The following is a 19,148-nucleotide window of genomic DNA, read 5'->3' as shown; positions in this document are numbered from 1 at the left end:
CCAGCCAATAACCACAAAGCAGACATTACTCCCTCCCCTGCCCCAAATTTGGTAATACTACACCTAGATTACAGTCTAGTTTCTCAATTTTAAAAGCCAATGTCTGGCATAAGAGTCATAATTAACCACATGAAAATGTGGAAACATTTGCAGACATGATCAAGAACATTAATAACCTAAGACAAAGAATGCTATAAAACACAAGAAAATATTCAAACGATATAAAAGAATATAAATATAAGAAGACTTTTACAGTAAATTAGCTCTTTTAATTAAATACATTAGAACCTGTTATAAAATGACATTTTTACTTTGCACACTAAGCTAAGCATGTCTTAAGAAATACAAAATTTGTGTTAACGTGAAATCTCAGAGTTGGGACAACAAAGGAGAAAATATTCTAATGTTCCACAACATCATAAGAGTTCCACTCTTTATTCATTTCATTGAGCCTAATTCTGTTCAACTGAGCTCTCTGGAGGTAAGCACTCTCTTTGTACATATTCTTTGTAATTGTACATATTCCCCAAATTCATCCATAAAGTTCGAAAGAAGAAAGATACTGACTTAATGAATTTAGTAAATTCACTAAATGCCTCCAAAGTTACTTCATGACAACATATGGTCACTGGATCTTTTTAGACCAGCGAGGTCTGGTTGCATTACCATGATATTCGTGATTTTAAAACAGAATTCCAGTGAACTCCAACTAGAGCTACACAAAAGGACAGGCTGGATTATATAAAATAAAATTAGGACAAACATTTCTAATGTGCGTATCTACTCTCGTCACCTCCAGGTTTTTTTACTTAGGTTTCGATCAGGCATTGAGATTCAGAAACACATAAAAAATAACATGGCAATACCAGGAGTGATATAGTCCAATTAGCTCTCATTAGGAGCTTGCAAACAGATGAACACTGACATGACACTGACAAGGCATTACTAAGAGCAAGAGCCTAGAAGACAATCCCTTTGTAAAGCCAGGCTAAAGAATTAGAAGGTACCCCACTGCATGGAGGAGAACCACCTCTCATAAAGTCAAAACACTGATCAGCAAAATTTTTTTTTTTTAGCAAATATTTTCTTAGGACAGAAACACATTAAGGGGGGCGCCTGGGTAGCGCAGTCGTTAAAGCGTCTGCCTTCGGCTCAGGGCGTGATCCCGGCGTACTGGGATCGAGTCCCACATCGGGCTCCTCCGCTATGAGCCTGCTTCTTCCTCTCCCACTCCCCCTGCTGTGTATCCCTCTCTCGCTGGCTGTCTCTCTGTCACATAAATAAATAAAATCTTTAAAAAAAAAAAAAAAAAAAAAGAAACACATTAAGGACTCAAGCTATGGTCCTTGCTCTCAAGGGAACTAAAATCTAGTTGGACTTGCTCTTGAACAGTTCAGGAAAAAATTTTTAAAATATGTGCGCACACATGCACATATATAGAGAGTGAGAAAGAACAATTAACAAATGCAAATAAATGATGTCTGTAGGTAAAGGGTATAAGGAAGCTTCTCATACTGTTCTTGGAACTCTTCTGTAAGTTTGAAAACCATGGCAAAATAAAAAGTTACAAAAAATATATATAATTGAAAAGACACCCATAAAAAGTTTAATATGAAGTACTGGCTAAAAGAGTAACTCAGACAAATGAATTAAGATGAAGCACTCACACCCAACCAGAGCAAGAGTCAGCAAACTATAGTCTGCGGGCCTGTCCTAGCTGGATGTTTGCTTTTGTATGGCTGCAGGATAAGAATGGTTTTTACATTTTTAAATGATTGGGGGGAAAAAAATCAAAAGAATAATATTTCACAACACAAAAAGATTATATGAAACTCAAGTTTAATGTCCATAGAAAGTTTTTTTGGAACACAGAAATGTTCATTCATTTACATATTGTCTATGGCAGCTTTTAAGCTATGCAACAACAGGCTTGAATGGCTGCAACAGACAACATACAGCCCACAAAGCTTAAAATATTTATTGTCTGGCCCTTTACAAAAAGTTTCTCGATCCCTAAACTAGAATGATTAAGAAGGCTTCATGAAAGATATGGAGCCTCAAAGGTCCCTTTCCATATGAGCAGGATTTAGATAAGCAGAGAGCTAGGATTATCCTAGCAACCTGTTATGTATTTCTTACGGTAGTTTATTTATCATTATTAAGCCAATTAAACACTGGGAGAATCTGACTTATGAAACTTCTAGGTGAAGGGCTATCAGGGTATCAAATTTACTTAGAATTAGTTTACCTTTGATCATCTTTTCCTAGAAGACCTAGTATTCTCAAGAGCTGGATTTGTATCCATGGCGCTGGCACACTGTGGTAATTGAAATCTACTGGGAGCTTTCCTCCAACTACTTGCTTCAATATTGTTACAAAACTCCCCGTCAAGTCTTTATATACAGATGAATTCTCCTATACCCAAAAAACAAAACAGAAAATGTTCTGTTAATAATAATGTCTTATCAAATATTAAATAGACCTGGTTGAAATGCCATACAGAATCTAACTTAGTATATGTTCAGTTAGAAGTTTCATGTGCACATTTAATAAACAGTACTCTAATCTAATTAGTTTGATTTCTTCCTTGATGAAACTCCCTTGGCTACCTGATCCAAAGCTGAATCATCCCCCAAAAAGCTTCCACCAATAGCTACTTGTCCCCACACAGAATCTTAATCACATTTCATAAATTCTTATAATTACATCTTATATAGAATTTTACTAGCCAATATCAGCAATTAAATCGAAAAGGGAAAAGAACTGGCATACTGAAAAGGGACAGCATTATTTCTACTTTTGATGAAAATCAAGGCCCGTGTGCAATCTCTGAACTTTGTTTGCAAAAAAGACTTCTCATGTAAACGATCTAAATGTGCTCTGGGTGGAAGAGCACCCAGCACAGTCAAGACTCCTCAAACATTCAAACCTCCCCAAATCAGTGCATCTGTCTTTTAAAAATTAACTAACACCATAGTATTTAAACATACTTGTGTTTCTGAATGAGTGTGCTTTGATTATCCATCTACTAATCTCTTGGACTGGGGAAATTACATACACATTCCTCAAAGTAAACATCAGATTCTTCACTGTAATTTTTATTTCATTATTAAGGACATATTTTTAGAAGGGAAATAACAGCTCTTTCAAAGTTTAGTGAACATTAGAGGAAAAATAAGATTTAACATCAAATATCGATTTATACCAATCTATTTTGGAGCACAATGCATAAAAATGAAGACAATCTTCAATTCTGTAATTGTAAACTGAATTCGATAACATATGCCATTTTGTTTTATAATACTCATGGAGTCTCTCACGTATATATAAAACATACAAAGGGTTTCAGGCAATACACTGGGGCTGAATTAGTATAAACCTGTATCACCACTGAGAAAATTTTACCATACCACTCAACCTTCCCTTTTCATCTGACACAGTATCAGTGTAAGGAGTCAACACTGTAGTCTATATACCTTGCACAACCTCCATTGACTCTCTTCATTCCTATAAGCTGTTAGACATCTCAGGAAGTTGTATAAAAGAAAGTCACTGCTTCGGACACCTGGGTGGCTCAGTTGGTTAAGTGTCTGCCTTTGGCTCAGGTCATGATCTGAGAGTCCAAGGATGGAGCCCCATACCAGGCCCTGGGTCACGCTCCGCGCTCAGGGAGGAGTCTGCTTCTCTTTCTCCCTACGTCCCTCCCCCACTTGTGTGCGCTCTCTCTCTCTGATATAGAAATAAAATATATTTCTTTTAAATTTAAAAGAAAGTCACTGCTTGAAAAATCACAAATCTGCAAATTTCAATCACGTTCTATAGCTACCATTTTTCCATGCATCTTTAGTAACTTAAAAAAACTTGGTCCTTTAAGAGAGACTAATTCTGTAATATGCCAACAACTCATGCTATCAAACTACTTGCAAAAATTACTATTAAATAATCAATAATAAAAAATAGTCAATAATAAAAACTTGAAATGTTAATTAAGCATTTTACTGAAAAATCTGAGTTTTCTTTTAATTCCATAATTACACTTTTCTAATGGCAACTACTAAGTACCTCCTGACATTTCCAACTCACCTTAATCATCCTAAAGTATATGTGCAAAGAAGCAGCCATGACCCCAACATCTCTGTCACAAAGTGCTTTCCGAAACTTAATGTGAATATGCTGTACTTGATTAGGAGCAATGAGATGGAATTTATATAATGCCAGAACAGCTTTTCTTCGTATGATCTCCCTAAAGATAAAAAATAAAATTTAAACAAACCATCTGACTTGTCAGGCATTTAGTCTGAAAAGACTGTAGATGAGACGATTTCAAAATATCAGCTATTACCTTAATATAAAAAGAAAGAATTATACATTTATTGTTAATTTCTTTATTCTAATCCACCAAACTATATAAAGTGGTTATCTCCAAGAGGTAAGACCTCAAGAGACTAACTGCCCACGTTATATATTTCGTTAGCTACATAATTTTTAGTAACAAGCATGTATTTATTACTTTTGAAACCAGAACAAACAAGGAAGATAAGCTCCTTAATTCCCTAATTCCATTTTTGAAAGCCATCTCTCTAGGAACTGGGAAAAGAATCAACAATTCTAATCTGTAAGAGGTAATTCTGCCTAGTAATATTGAACAGTTTCTTTATTGATATTGAAATTCTCATTAACATTCTACCTTTTAAAATTTCTTTTTCTGTACCATGGGCAAGTATATTCCAAACACTTCAGGGAGGCAGGGCAATAGAAAGGGAGACTCACATTAAAAGATGTTACTCTTCCCCTTGCCCAGTTCATGTTTCAAAAATGTCATTCCAGTGAAGGGGATGGTAGGAGCACCTGGGTGGGTCAGTGGGTTGACCGTTTGCCTTCAGCTCAGGTCATGATCTCGGGGCCCTGGGATTGAGCCCCGTGAGCCCCGCATCAGGCTCCCTGCTCAGTGGGGAGTCTGCTACTCCCGCTGCCTCTCCCCCCCACACCCACTCCCCACTCATGCTTGCTCTCTCTCAAATAAATAAAAACTTAAAAAAAAAAAAAACTTAGTTTTTTTGACTGTTTCCTTGGCTGTGCAGAAGCTTTTTATCTTGATGAAGTCCCACAAGTTCATTTTATCTTTTGTTTCTCTTGCCTTTGGAGATATGTCATGAAAAAGGTTGCTGTGGCCGATGCTGCCTATGCTCTCCTCTAGGATTTTGGTGGATTCCTGTCTCACATCGAGGTCTTTCGTCCATTTGGAATTTATCTTTGTGTATGGTGTGAGAGAGTGGTCAAGTTTCATTCTTTTGCATGTAGCTGTCCGATTTTCCCAGCACCATTTATTGAAGAGACTGTCTTTTTTCCACCGGATGTTTTTTCCTGCTTTATCAAAGATTAGTTGCCCAAAGAGCTGAGGGTCCATTTCTGGGTTCTCTATTCTGTTCCATTGGTCTATGTGTCTGTTTTTGTGCCAGTACCACGCTGTCTTGGTGATCACAGCTTTGCAGTACAGCTCGAAATCCGGCATTGTGATGCCCCCAGCTTTGTTTTTCCTTTTCAACAATTCCTTGTTGATTCGGGGCCTTTTCTGCTTCCACACAAATTTAAAGGCTGTTTATTCCAGTTCTTTGAAAAATGTCATTGGTATTTTGATCGGGATAGCATTGAAAGTGTAGATTGCTCTGGGTAGCATGGACAGTTTAACTATATTAATTCTTCCGATCCATGAGCATGGAATATTTTTCCATCTTTTTGTGTCTTATTCAAAACTAAGAGGCAGCCCACGGAATGGGAGAATATATTTGCAAATGATACTACAGATAAAAGACTATTCCAAGATCTACAAAGAACTTCTCAAACTCGATACACGAGAAACAAATAAATCATAAAATGGGCAGAAGATATGAACAGACACTTTTCCAATGAAGACATACAAATGGCTAACAGACACATGAAAAACTGTTCAAAATCATTAGCCATCAGGGAAATTCAAATCAAAACCACACTAAGATACCACCTTATGCCAGTTAGAATGGCAAAAATTGACAAGGCAAGAAACAACAATTGTTGGAGAGGATGTGGAGAAAGGCGATCCCTCCTACATTGTTGGTGGGAATGCAAGTTGGTACAGCCACTCTGGAAAACAGTGTGGAGGTCCCTTAAAAAGTTAAAAATTGAGCTACCCTATGATCCAGCCATTGCACTACTGGGTATTTACCCCAAAGATACAGACATAGTGAAGAGAAGGGCCATATGCACCCCAATGTTCATAGCAGCTCTGTCCACAATAGCTAAATCGTGGAAGGAGCTGAGATGCCCTTCATCAGATGACTGGATTAAGAAGATGTGGTCGATATACACAATGGAATATTACTCAGCTATCAAAAAGAACGAGTTCTCAACATTTGCTGCAACATGGACGGCACTGGAGGAGATAATGCTAAGTGAAATAAGTCAAGCAGAGAAAGACAATTATCATATGGTTTCTCTCATCTATGGAACATAAGAACTAGGAAGATCGGTAGGAGAAGAAAGGGATAAAGAAAGGGGGGTAATCAGAAGGGGGAATGAAGCATGAGAGACTATGGACTCTGGGAAACAAACTGAGGGCTCCAGAGGGGAGGAGGGTGGGGGAATGGGATAGGCTGGTGATGGGTGGTAAGGAGGTCACGTATTGCATGGTGCACTGGGTGTTACACGCAACTAATGAATCATCGAACTTTACATCAAAAACCAGGGATGTACTGTATGGCGACTAACATAATATAATAAAAATATTATTATGAAAAAAAATTTAAAAAAATAAAACAAGACAAGACAAGCAAAAAAAAAGAATTCAAAGTTTAGGAGAATCTAAGACTTACTCGAAAATTAAGCAAAATAAAACATTTTTACCATGTAAATTACACCTCAGTTGAAAAAAAAACAAAAATCTTCACTGATGATTTAACTGTGAAAACTGACAAAACTTTGTACATTAACAAACTACCACTAAAGTTTAAACAGCTTAAATAATCTTTAATAAATCATGTGAAATTTATTCAAGGTCCTAATGTCCAATACTCCTGTCAATGTGAATGTTCATCATGAGATATTAAAAGGAGCACCTGCTTTCAAATCTTTATCCTAATAAATGTATACCAGCAAAATAAAATAAATAAATAAATAAAAATAAAAACACAATGAAGAGGGAAGTTTACACTAATCTACACTTAATTTGTAATAGATAATGTCTAGCACATAAGAAGCAAAAATAACAAGTTGCTATCCTATATTCTAATGTAATTTCCAAGGAAGTATATTCCTTGTTATTCTCACTCATACCTATTTCTAAATATTTCATATTTGCAGGCTATGCTGGCAGTGCTCATAACGGCAGCAAATGTCACAAAAGTGAAGTATTTACTTTTAGGGTTCCTTAATACGTATTTCTGTTGCTTAAAATCATAGATTTCAAAATTGAAATTATTCAATACAATCCTGTGTTCCACTCAAGAATACCTTTTATAAGATTCCTAACAAATGTCAAATTTAGCATCTTCTAAATTCCATTAGCAAGCAACTCATTATCTTCCTAGACTATGCCATGATGGAAAATTTTTTTTACAGAGAAAGCAAAAGCAGATTAACAACAGATTTGCCATTAACATTATTAATACTATGGTGACTGTAAACTACATCTCAGTGTATTGCTATTGAGTGTTAACCAATTTCAGTTCTGAAGAGAGAGTAGGTAAATGAACTGAGATGAAAGAATGCAAACACTCAACAGGCTCAGGAATCCGCAGGCCTGGCCCTTTGTGGTGGTACTAACAAGACATCAGAACACCTGGATTGAGGCTACAGGTCTGGCATGGTGAAATTCAAAAGTCAAGTCCAAGTACCATCTTCTTTGTGACATCCACTGGCCTACCTACAGCTGACTCAAGTTCTTCTGCATGGAGTTAGGTATGGCCATAATGGCAGAAGCAGAGTTTCAAAAAGTCTAACTGGTGGAAGACACGAGAGGCCAGGATTTGAAATCAGAGTACATGGGAAGCAATACAGAAAAAATTCAGTTCTCAGAAGGATCTCATACAAAGGCTCAGTATTTGATTACCATGAAACAGTGAGGGTATGGAAAAATTACATAAAAATAATGTTCTGCTATGATCAGATCAACCTGTAATCATTTAAGAAAAACACTATTTTATTTTCAGTAATAATTTTCTATAGTCATCATTTGTTCTGAACACAGATCTGACATAAATAAAACATTTAAACAAGTTTGAAAAGCCTACAAAGTTATTCTAGAATTCTTGATAAAAGCTATCATTTTAGCCAGAAGATTCATGGTCCAAAATTTCTGAAAGAATACAAATCATAAGACATTTTATAATCTCAGAACACTAAAAATACTAGCTTAAAGAGCATGTAAAATAAATATTGTATGAATAACAAAAAATATTAAGAATGCATGTATAACTAAAATACTGTAATCACCAAAAAAAAAAAAAAAAGGAAAGAGTGATTGCAAACTTTTCCCTAGCTCTAAAGGTTATGAAGTTAGGGGGCTTGGTCAAAAACAGAACAAGAACGAAATAACAAAACAAAACAGGGGCGCCTGGATGGCTCAGTCGGTTAGGCATCTGCCTTCAGCTCAGGTCATGATCCCCGAGTCCCAGGATCGAGTCCCCACATCGGGCTCCCTGCCCAATTTAATATTACTAGGCAGAATTACCTCTTACATATTAGAATTGTTGATTCTCTTCCCAATTCCTAGAGAAGTGGAGAGCCTGCTTCTCCCTCTACCCCTCACCCTGCTTGTGCTCTCTTGCTCTCACTCTCGTTCTCTCTCTCTTAAATAAATAAAGTCTTTTAAAATGAAAAAAATTGGTGAAAAAGTAAGTCAAGCTGATAAGGAGAGTTAAGGCATCTTACAAGATAAGATTAGCAAAATACTACAAGTTAAAGTTTATCTGGATATATTCTGCTATAAAACAGAATTTGAATGCTACAGTTTGGTTATGGCATTCATAGCACTTCAATCACTGCTAGATTTTTTCCATTATTTCACTTTATCCTCAAAACAACTCTGTGAAAACTAACATGCTTCAACCAACCCCATATAGCCAAAGGAAAAACAGGACCACTGCTGGTTAGTGGTAGAACTGGGAGGAAAGCCACAGATTCCTGACACTAAACCTCACTGCCTCTCAGTTTAACTTTAGAAAGCTGCTGGCATTTTCTCGAACCCACATAAAATAAAGGATGATGCTATCAGGGATTTTTGCATTATATCTGGCAGTCAAAGATATCCTCCACCCTGATAGTTATAATAAATTTTTGTTAAAGTTATAATAAATTTTTGTTTTGAAATAGTATAGAAACATATCCAAAAATAATTTACTTACTTAGAATGTTGAAGTTTATCTTCAATTAATGGAAGAACAGCTGGAATCATTTCTCGAGGGAAAATCTGGCTGACGATAGTAAGAGCCATACATACTTCCACCAGGTTAGTGCTCTGCAAGTCCTAACGTAATGATTAAGCAAACAAAACATTCAGTGCAAATTCTGGAACTTAGTGAGTTCAACACTGCAATGGTCCTATGTAAGAGTTTTCTACTAACTTTATAATTAATTTGTACATTCAGAACAGATCCTGGAAAAAAAGACAATAGCTGGAAAACTGCATCTGACTAAAATTCTGGAGATCTGCTTTCAAATGAAACCCTAATAGCAGCAGGAGCATGTTTCATTTAACCCTTACCACTGGGTTAATTAAGTTCTATTATTAGCCTCATTTTACAAACTCAGAAACTGATTCATCAAAAGATCTTTCTAAGCCCATTCTGTAAGCCTGGCTTCTTCTGAAAATATCTATTTCAATATCTAATTCAATATCTAATTCAATATGATTGAGGTGAAATGTCAGATGCCTGGAAGAATAATTTAGGACTTCATATTTACCAACATATAATACTGTACCTTTACAACTGTATTCACAAGGAGAAGCAGCAGTTCATGATTTTCATGTAGAAATAAAGAAACAGCCAAATAACCTATAAAATTTGAGGGGGAAAGTCTCGTTACTACCTGCCAAAAAATGAACTTTTCCCGAGAAATTAAACAAAGCAATAATATATTTGAAAATGTAAGTGTCAAAGATTACAGCTACAGGTAACTATAAAGACAGATTGCAAAATATGAGGTTCTAAAAAAGATTTCAGGCATTCTTTATCCTGAAATCTTTCGTAATTATGTAACACAGGATACACCTGAAATGGAAAAGAGGCTACCTATACCAACTTAAAGTCCTATAAATGACATAAGAAATATATGCCTTCTATCTTCTGTGCATATCTCTACACAATCAATCAAACTATTTTCTATCTTGTAGCCAAACATACAACTATTCAAAAACTAAGAGCTACTATAGCTACTAGGGAGTTACTGGCTATTTGTTATTATTGAATGAGCCACCCAATACCAACCCATATGACATAAATCATATATTAAGCCATAAACAACATCCTATTTCCTCAATACGAAAATATACTACTGAAGAAATAACAGTTGTTGAGGAAAGAAACACTGTCTACCACATTAAATGTACGCATTTTTATTTCAATATTAAAACATAAAAGAGTACATCTTAGGATTGAGAAAACGTATTAATACTATGACAAATGCCATGTATATGGACTTAGACACTCCACGTCATTTTCTTTTCTTTTTCTTTATTTATTCTTTTTTAAAGATTTTATTTATTTATTTGACACAGAGAGAAACAGCCAGCAAGAGAGGGTACACAAGCAGGGGGAGTGGGAGAGGAAGAAGCAGGCTCCCAGCGGAGGAGGGAGCCCGATGCAGGGCTTGATCTCAGGACCCCGGGATCACGCCCTGAGCCGAAGGCAGACGCTTAACGTCCATGTCATTTTCTTGTCCCCCTTCATACTGATAACGTGTTAGACAGTTACTATGGATCAGTACATTACAAGCCTCATCTCATTCAATCCTCACAATTCTATGAAGTATTATTATGCCCCAAAAGAACGTGAGGCCAAAAAAGGGTAACTGCACAAAGTCTGTATCTATTGCATGGTGGAACCAGCACTCAAACCCAGCCAGCAGGAGTTGAGCTCAAGTTTTAATCCCTATGCTGTCCTGTCTCTCCACACAGTCTACACTGAGGCCCTGTTCCCTGACTCCCACTCTCATTGTTTTCCATTCTTCTCAGTTCTTTCAGTCCCCTCTTTAGGGATTCTAATGTTAACTGTCCCCATCATTACCCACATACTGTGTGTGTCTGCTGAGAACAGCAGAGAAGTAGCAAGCATGACCCCCTGCAACATCTTTACCGAAGACAGGAGCAGCAAATGTGAGAAAGAAAAAAAGAGTATAACCAGGGGCAAGAAAGAGATGAGAAAAACCCTAGGGAACATTTAAAGAGATTATGTCTTATCAGATTGCTAAGAACTCCTGTAATCAGCTAAGGTATCACCCACACCCAAGTCACCAATATCAAGGTAGGAGATGAATAAATTCAAAGACCATCTCAACAAAACCTTAATCCTATCTGTTACAAAAAATATCCTCACTATTTTTGACCCCCAGGAAACAGGGGACAGAATATTTGGTGACTCAAGATGAGAAGGTTCCAGAAGACAAAGAATAATGACTATGATTATGGAATATGTTTGATATAAAAGAGTGATATATAAGATAAGAATACAAGCTTTGACTCACAGAAAGATGGGTTTACATTCTGGCTCCACCATTTATTAGCTGTATGACCTTGGACAAGTGACTTAACCTTTCTGAGCCTCAGTTTTCTCCTATCTCACAAGATAAAACACCTAACATAATGCCTGACTTAAGTACTGAAAAGTATTTATTCAACAATATTCACATAAAAAATAAGACAGCATCTCCATCAGAAAAGCACCAAAGCTAGTCTGAGAAATCTCAGAAAAGCTGAAGAGGCAATAGTACCAGAGTGAAGACATATGGAAGGTTTAAACGGTATCTTAAAAAAAACAACTTCTCATAAGCACACAAAAAATTTCTGATACCTACAGATATATGTCCCTCTACATGGCAATAAAATATTTCCCTAAGATCATAAACCTCAATACAAATGACTCTGAGGTCTCTGTTAAAATCAGTTTCCATAACTATGAAGAACACATGTACAAGGTTATTCACTGCAACATTATTTACAAGAGCAAAAAAATAAAAAATGACCCATATGACCACCAACAGAGACCTGGTTGAAAAACTATAGCCTATCCATCCATCCAATGAAAATGATGCAACTGTATAAAAGTATGAAGATGTAAAAACAAGGTGTAGAATAATCTGTACAGCTGTGCTATCTTTTGTGTAAGAGAGAATATTTGAGTGTACACCAGTGCATTTGCTTATTTTACAAAAAGAAACAATGGAAAGATTAATCAGAAACTAATGAAAATAGTTACCTATGGGAATAAGGAACAAACTGGGTAAGAGGGGCTAGAGATAAAAGTGAGACTTCTTCGATTATACCTTTTTATAAGGTCTTACCTTTTGAACAATGTAACACTTCATCTATTTTTAAAATGAAATTAAATAGAAAATGAAAAAATTACATGAAAGTCTAAGAAGCACTACATAGCAACAGCTGTACAGAATTATAGCACCAAGTTTCCTTGCCTTTAGGAATCTTACAATTAGTTCGAGAGCTAAAACATTAATATATGAAAAGGCAACACCAAAAGATGACAGGTGGTAAGAGCCACCCACATGCTCACAGAAGAGTTAGAACTTGATTTGGAATGCGAAGAGGATGCCAGAGGACATTCCCCTTGGAGGGAAGAATACAATAAATCTCGAAGAGTGGAGTTTCAATAAATAGAATACTGGGTACACCTAATCTCAGAATCTTTACCAAAATACCTCCCTCCCGCATCCCATCATCTGACAAAGGTGAATATAATTTGTGAAGAATGCTGATCCTTGAAAACATGACACTATCAACTCCTTTGAATAAAGAACATGTTGTATTCCTATATTACTCTAATGTGTTTCCTTCTTGGATTATGATACACAGCTGAACCTATATGAATAAAATATTTAAGACCTTAATTTAAAGGATATTTCCTACTAGCCCTAAAGGAGGATTAAAGAGACAAAATTTTTTAAAAGATACCTCTAATCCTCACAGCTAACATTTATGAAACTAAGAACAGTATATTCAAAATTATTCAAGTGAATTTCAGTTTTTATTCTATAAAGAAACATTTTTGATCATTAAACTGGTGAGGTCAGACAAACTTTAAAATCAGCTTTGTTGAGGTATAATTTACACACAAGAAAATTCACTCATTTTCAAGTCTATGGTTTAATGAGTTTTGACAAATACATACAGTCATCTAACTATCACAAACACAGGCAATTTTTAATCTTCTCCATAACTCCAAAATGCTATGGATCAGTAAGATTGATTTCACTTACAGGCTTTGAGTTTTTGAAGTGTTCTCTTCTAAAGCTTCGGAAATTATAAGGCAATGTTCTAAAAACACACTATATAGCTGCCATCATTCATTTTACACAGTTGCTAGAACTTTAAGGGCAACATTAAGTATAAAAATCTTACACACATACATACCTACTCTTTTTTCCAAAAGGTTTCCTTGTTGTGCCAACTTGATTGCATGTATGTAGCCAAAGGAAGCGTCATATCCAAGCATTTCACAATATATAAGTCTCACCATACATTCCTTCATCATTCTCTGCAAAGCAAAAGCAAAATATCCAGTAACTGCATAAATAAATAGAATACTTTGATTTTTTTAAAATTATGTTGCAATCATTTCACAGGGGAACCCTTAATCCTGGCGCTGAAGATATAACATATACACATATTATAAATTCATAACCTGAAGTCAAACTTTATAAATAAAAGTTGCTCCAAAACTTAGCTTACCAACAGTACTGATCTTAGTAAAATAATTTTAACATTTTGTTAGTGGTAACATTATAAAATAAATTAACTGTAGCTATTTCTTTTTTTTTTTTTAAGATTTATTTATTGATTTGAGAGGGAGAGAGAGAGAAAGGGAGTGTGTGCAAGCAGGGTAAGAGGTAGAGGGAGAGGGAGCAAGAGACTCTTAAGCAGGTTCCACACTCAGCACAGAGCCCAATGCCAGGCTCATGACCCCAAGATCATGACTGAACCCAAATCAAGAGTCAGACACTCAACTGACTATGCCACTCAGGCACCCCAACTATAGCTCTTTTTATTTATTTTATTTTTTTAAAGATTTTATTTATTTAACAGAGAGAGAGACAGCCAGCGAGAGAGGGAACACAAGCAGGGGGAGTGGGAGAGGAAGAAGCAGGCTCCCAGTAGAAGAGCCTGATGCGGGGCTTGATCCCAGACCACTGGGATCACGCCCTGAGCTGAAGGCAGATGCTTAACGACTGAGCCACCCAGGCACCCCTCTTTTTAATTCTAGGTGTCCCTGTGTAAAATCTAGTTATAATGTGAGACACATGGTCCTCAAACAAAATTTCACTCATGGTAATATGAATTAGCTTCTAGATTAAAGCACATCATTTTAATATACTTTGTCAAATGAAAACATCCATAAAATTCCCTTGAATTGGTAATAATTTATAAAGAAAATAATTTTTATATTTGAAAACCAAATTGCACCCAGACTTTCTTCAGAATTATTTTGCTGTACATAATATGCAATAGTTTTTTTTCCAGGCATTCTTTTTAAGTAACTCTCAGTTATTAGGAACTGAAGGGCATGGTATCATTAATGGTATAGCTATTACAATATTTAATTTTTTAACTGGGTCTTTCAATATTTACAACATAAGCTGATAAGTTGTTTTAGGAGTTTCTATAAATTTGTTTTATTAATATAATAATATTTGCATTCTCAATATTTATAGCAAATTTTAATCATAAAAATATAAATAAAATGTGTTTCAAAATAGGTTCACAGCCTATTCTAATATCTAAAAATTAACTAGGGTTAGTGTATAACACAAAATACTTAGAAAATAATAAATATCTAGTAAGGATAATATTTAATATTTCATTCATATTTATATATGTATATCATTTTTATATATGTATACATGAAGAGTTTTAAAACAAACCATAGGAAAATCCTTGGAGAATAAGATTCAATTCAGGTCACTTATGTTTAAAGCAATAAAAGTTAATTCATTAGTATATTAAGACTACTAAATACTGAAAAAACAAGCTTAAAAGATACTGGAAATTCCTCTTCAAAGGCATTCACATCAATTAGGAGTGAAAGTGTTCAACTAATCCAACTAATCCAACAAAAGGTTTTGTAACATTTTATCTCAGAGTCTTTCAAAGGTCATTATGAGCTCTATTTAATTAAAATGATATTGCATACATTATTATTCTCCTAGTTTTGGAGAAGAAAGTCCATTCCCCACTGCAGAAATTTTATTTACAATTTCCCTAACAAACTGTCATGCAACCTCTACACAACCAGCTCAGGGATAGAGGGGCACCTGGGTGGGTCAGATGGTTAAGCATCCCACTCCTGATTTTAGCCCTGGTCATGCTCTCATGGTCACGGGATCAAGCCCTGCATGGGGCTTCATGCTGAACGTGAAGCCTGCTTGGGATTCTCTCTCTCCTACTCCCTCTACCCCTCTCTATCGCTCTCTTTCTCTCTCTTAAAAAAAAAAAAAAAGAAAAGAAAGCGTGCCCACAGCTGGATGGCCATAATTATAAAATCTTCCTTCCAAACTCTGGCTCCCTAACTTCTACCTATTTATCTCATTTCTCCAGGTGTGTCAATTATAAAAAAATGGAAATCAAAGTAAGAGAGAAACCATTTCTGCTTTACGTTTCTATCAAGTATCAGGAATAAATATTACAATGATTTCATACATATACACACATATACATTATCTACACACACACACATATACACATAAATGTATCGGATTAACTATGCTTTGAGCTTCATTTGTCCAAATATTACTATGATCCTAAAAGGAAATATACACATTCTCTTAGACTTTAAAAGTGTTACTCATGTACATAATCATGTGCTCATGCAAAATAATCAACCCAATATTTTTATTAGAAGAGGGAGACTACTCCCACAGTGACTTACACACAGAAAGCACTCATTAAATATTTGCTGAATAATGTTGCTTGGCAAAATCTCATTATATGAAACCACATGAAAATTAAAAGAAAAAAAAATGTAGGTCTTAATCTAACAATGGCCTGCATATAGTGGCTACTCATTAAATAGCTGCTAAAAGAATGCTGTTTGAAAAACCAAGTTATATGAAACTCAAGTTCTAAAATAACTGGAACTTGATTTAGCTGCCATGCAATACACTGTTTTACAGCAAGAAAACCATTTTTTTTTAAAGATTTTATTTATTCATTTGACAGAGACAGAGACAGCCAGCGAGAGAGGGAACACAGGCAGGGGGAGTGGGAGAGGAAGAAGCAGGCTCCCAGCGGAGGAGCCTGATGTGGGACTCGATCCCAGAACGCTGGGATCACGCCCTGAGCTGAAGGCAGACGCTTAACGACTGAGCCACCCAGGCGCCCCAAGAAAACCATTTTTCTACCTCGTTCACCTACATTCCAAGATGTAGAATAGTAAAATGAGAGAGCTATAATACACCAATTCAGGACTGAAAATATTACTTTAAATGATATATCGTAACCTTTTCTCAGTGCACAACATTAAAACAGTAAGATCAGCACTGGGGTCCCACGAGTATTGCCACATTTATGAAATCATCATCACGTGGCCATCCATAACTGATGTGACTATGATAAATTGGATTTTAGCAAATGATCAATTAGATGCCACTACAGACTCTGTAGTGGACCAGATTTCAAATATAAAATGTGCTGGCACTGACTGTGCAAACTTACCAGTGTTGTCGTAGGAGCAGAAACGGTTGCTTTCAGATTACTCAGTTCCTGCTGGATTAGTTTCTCTTCCTCCTGAAAAAGTTGAAGTAGTTAAATGCATGAATAATGGTCTTTTCAAACTGTAACAGTATTTCTTAAGAGGAAAAATATAATTTATAATACTTTCAACAACAACAAATGTTATTTTAAAGGACAGTTATAAAAATTATGTGCTTAAGATTAGCCTAAAGGCAGTTCCCCAAACCTTCCCAATCACTCATGGAAAGAATAATCCACCATTCCTCTTTCCTTCACTTAATTGCTGTCTCCTGAAGGACAGTTTAGCAGAAAATGTTTTGTTTCGTTTTGTTGTGTTTTGAATTAAAGGTGGAGAGAAAGAAGAAATTTGTCATGTACTGATCCATGTGTTCTCACACCTTCCCTTTAAGAGTACAAAGTCCTGGGGCACCCGACTGGCTCAGTCAGTGGAGCATGCAACTCTTCACCTTGGGGTTCTGAGTTTGAGCCCCACATTGGGTGTAGATATAACTTAAAAATAAAAAAATCTTAATAAATAAATAAAGTTAAATGTCTTCATAGAATAGAGAAATAGGGTAAGAAGGAAGAAACAGAAATCGGGTCTTTTTCCCTCAAGCTATATACTCTTCCCTCTTCTCATTCCTCACATCCTTTCCCTCACTTCCCATCTCTCTCTCTCATACATACAATAAATACACCAATGGGAATCACTTCTACTAGCCTGTATTGTATTTCATCTCCTTAGCACACTTGAATATTGGCCCCATTTCTGGCTAACATAATGCTATCTTTAAATTACACACTGAAGCAGATGTCCATTAGGAAGCTTACTCAAGAACTATTCGTGATGTACTGCCACGTTTAGATACCTTATGTAGTTTCAAACTGCAATTTAAGACCAAAAATAACTTTTTTTAAATTTCACTCAGAATCTCACAGAAATGAGTAAAGGACAAAATGTTAAGACAAACAATGTTACGTCCATAAATAATGATTTCTGAATGTGAAGCAGAAATACAGCATCCAGTACAGCATCATCTTTTTTCAGCTTAAAAAGAATGTTTTAAACCCCAAGGCACTTTGAAGAAAATCCTCCTGTCATTCCTTCTCCCTGGGGACTTACATGTCATTGTATATTGCTTATACCTGTCTTAAGCCCAAGATGAAGGACCAAGTCCTTGAAGAAAAGAAAATTTGTTTTACTCTTTTTCCTCAGTGTCTAACACATAACCTCTTTCATAAATAACTTTTGAACAAATTACGACCTAACAGAGTATCGTACACAATCCGTTCAACTACCAAAAGTCTGCGGAGACTTAATACCTTCTATTATAACTGCCCATTTTCAAAGCCCATCTGAGGCTGAGACAACAAATTTTACATTTGGGGAGAATTACGCTTTTTCTTTGCCCACCCGGTTGGCCTAACCTAAGAACCTCAAGCTCCCCAAAGTTTTGACCAACAGGTTCAGATGGCAGGGTCTGTTCCGGTGTGTGAAAGAACTGGAGAGGAAGAACCTGTAAAGAAACTTTGTAGAAGGTAAACAATGCTGACACCTCCACGGCACTCGGTATTTTCACTCGCTTGATGGCTCATCTAAACCTCGAAACAACCTATGGTAACTTAGTGGTACTTTTCCACTTCAAGTTCAGGAAACACACAGAGGCTCAAAGGTTAAAGAGACCAGCCCCAGATAATAATGACACTGTCACGGCCGACTGTGGAAACTTGGCCTCCCAGTCCGGGATTCAGGAAAGGGACGCTTCCAGACAGACGCGGGGACGGACTGACACACACGCAGTGCCTAAGCCCCGCCGGAGGGCCGGCCCCGGAGGCTCGCCGCCAGACTCGGGCCTCCCAGCGCAGGGGCCTCTCCCCGGGGCCCCTGACCTCCCGGCCCGGCGAGCACGTACGTGCTTGGAGGTTAGCGCGGTGATTCCGCGGACAAGGCCGCCCAGCCGCGAGGAGAAAGACGTCTTGACGCCCGCGGGCCCGCCAACCGACTGGTTCTGCAAAAAGAGTCCCGGCAGGGCCGTCAGCGTCTTCTCCACTATGTCGCTCATTGCCGCCGCCGCCACCGCCCGCGATCTGGTCGCCGCCCGGCTTCATGCCCGGCCCCTGCCCAGCCGCCGGCCCGGCCTCCGTAGACACTTCCTGTTTGTTTGAAGAAGAAATCTTTATTCGCGTCCAGCGCGGACAAGGACAGTATCGTTCTCGA

The 19,148-nt window shown here is 36.8% G+C and overlaps 1 protein-coding gene across 2 annotated transcripts in view; it reads right to left on the bottom strand.

The window, feature by feature from the left end:
* The window catches only part of AP4E1 (adaptor related protein complex 4 subunit epsilon 1), a 59,320-nt gene extending 40,177 nt beyond the window's left edge, over positions 1 to 19,143 (bottom strand). For both annotated transcript variants that reach the window (XM_045812121.2, XM_045812122.2), the window contains exons 1-7: positions 18,844 to 19,143; positions 16,913 to 16,984; positions 13,616 to 13,739; positions 9,955 to 10,028; positions 9,378 to 9,499; positions 4,084 to 4,243; positions 2,249 to 2,415 (exon numbers count right to left, since the gene is read on the bottom strand). In XM_045812121.2, coding sequence (XP_045668077.2) covers positions 2,249 to 2,415; positions 4,084 to 4,243; positions 9,378 to 9,499; positions 9,955 to 10,028; positions 13,616 to 13,739; positions 16,913 to 16,984; positions 18,844 to 18,993 — 869 coding nt within the window. In that variant the 5' untranslated portion in view covers positions 18,994 to 19,143. The remainder of the gene's footprint in view (positions 1 to 2,248; positions 2,416 to 4,083; positions 4,244 to 9,377; positions 9,500 to 9,954; positions 10,029 to 13,615; positions 13,740 to 16,912; positions 16,985 to 18,843) is intronic.
* Positions 19,144 to 19,148: the final 5 nt, after the last annotated feature.

The sequence above is a fragment of the Ursus americanus genome, chromosome 36 (assembly GCF_024610735.1).
Source record: "Ursus americanus isolate L20-20 chromosome 36, mUrsAme1.1.p, whole genome shotgun sequence".
In the NCBI taxonomy this organism is placed as follows: Eukaryota; Metazoa; Chordata; class Mammalia; order Carnivora; family Ursidae; genus Ursus; species Ursus americanus.
Note: the sequence above shows the minus strand (reverse complement) of the source record. Positions and strands in the feature narration are given on the sequence as shown.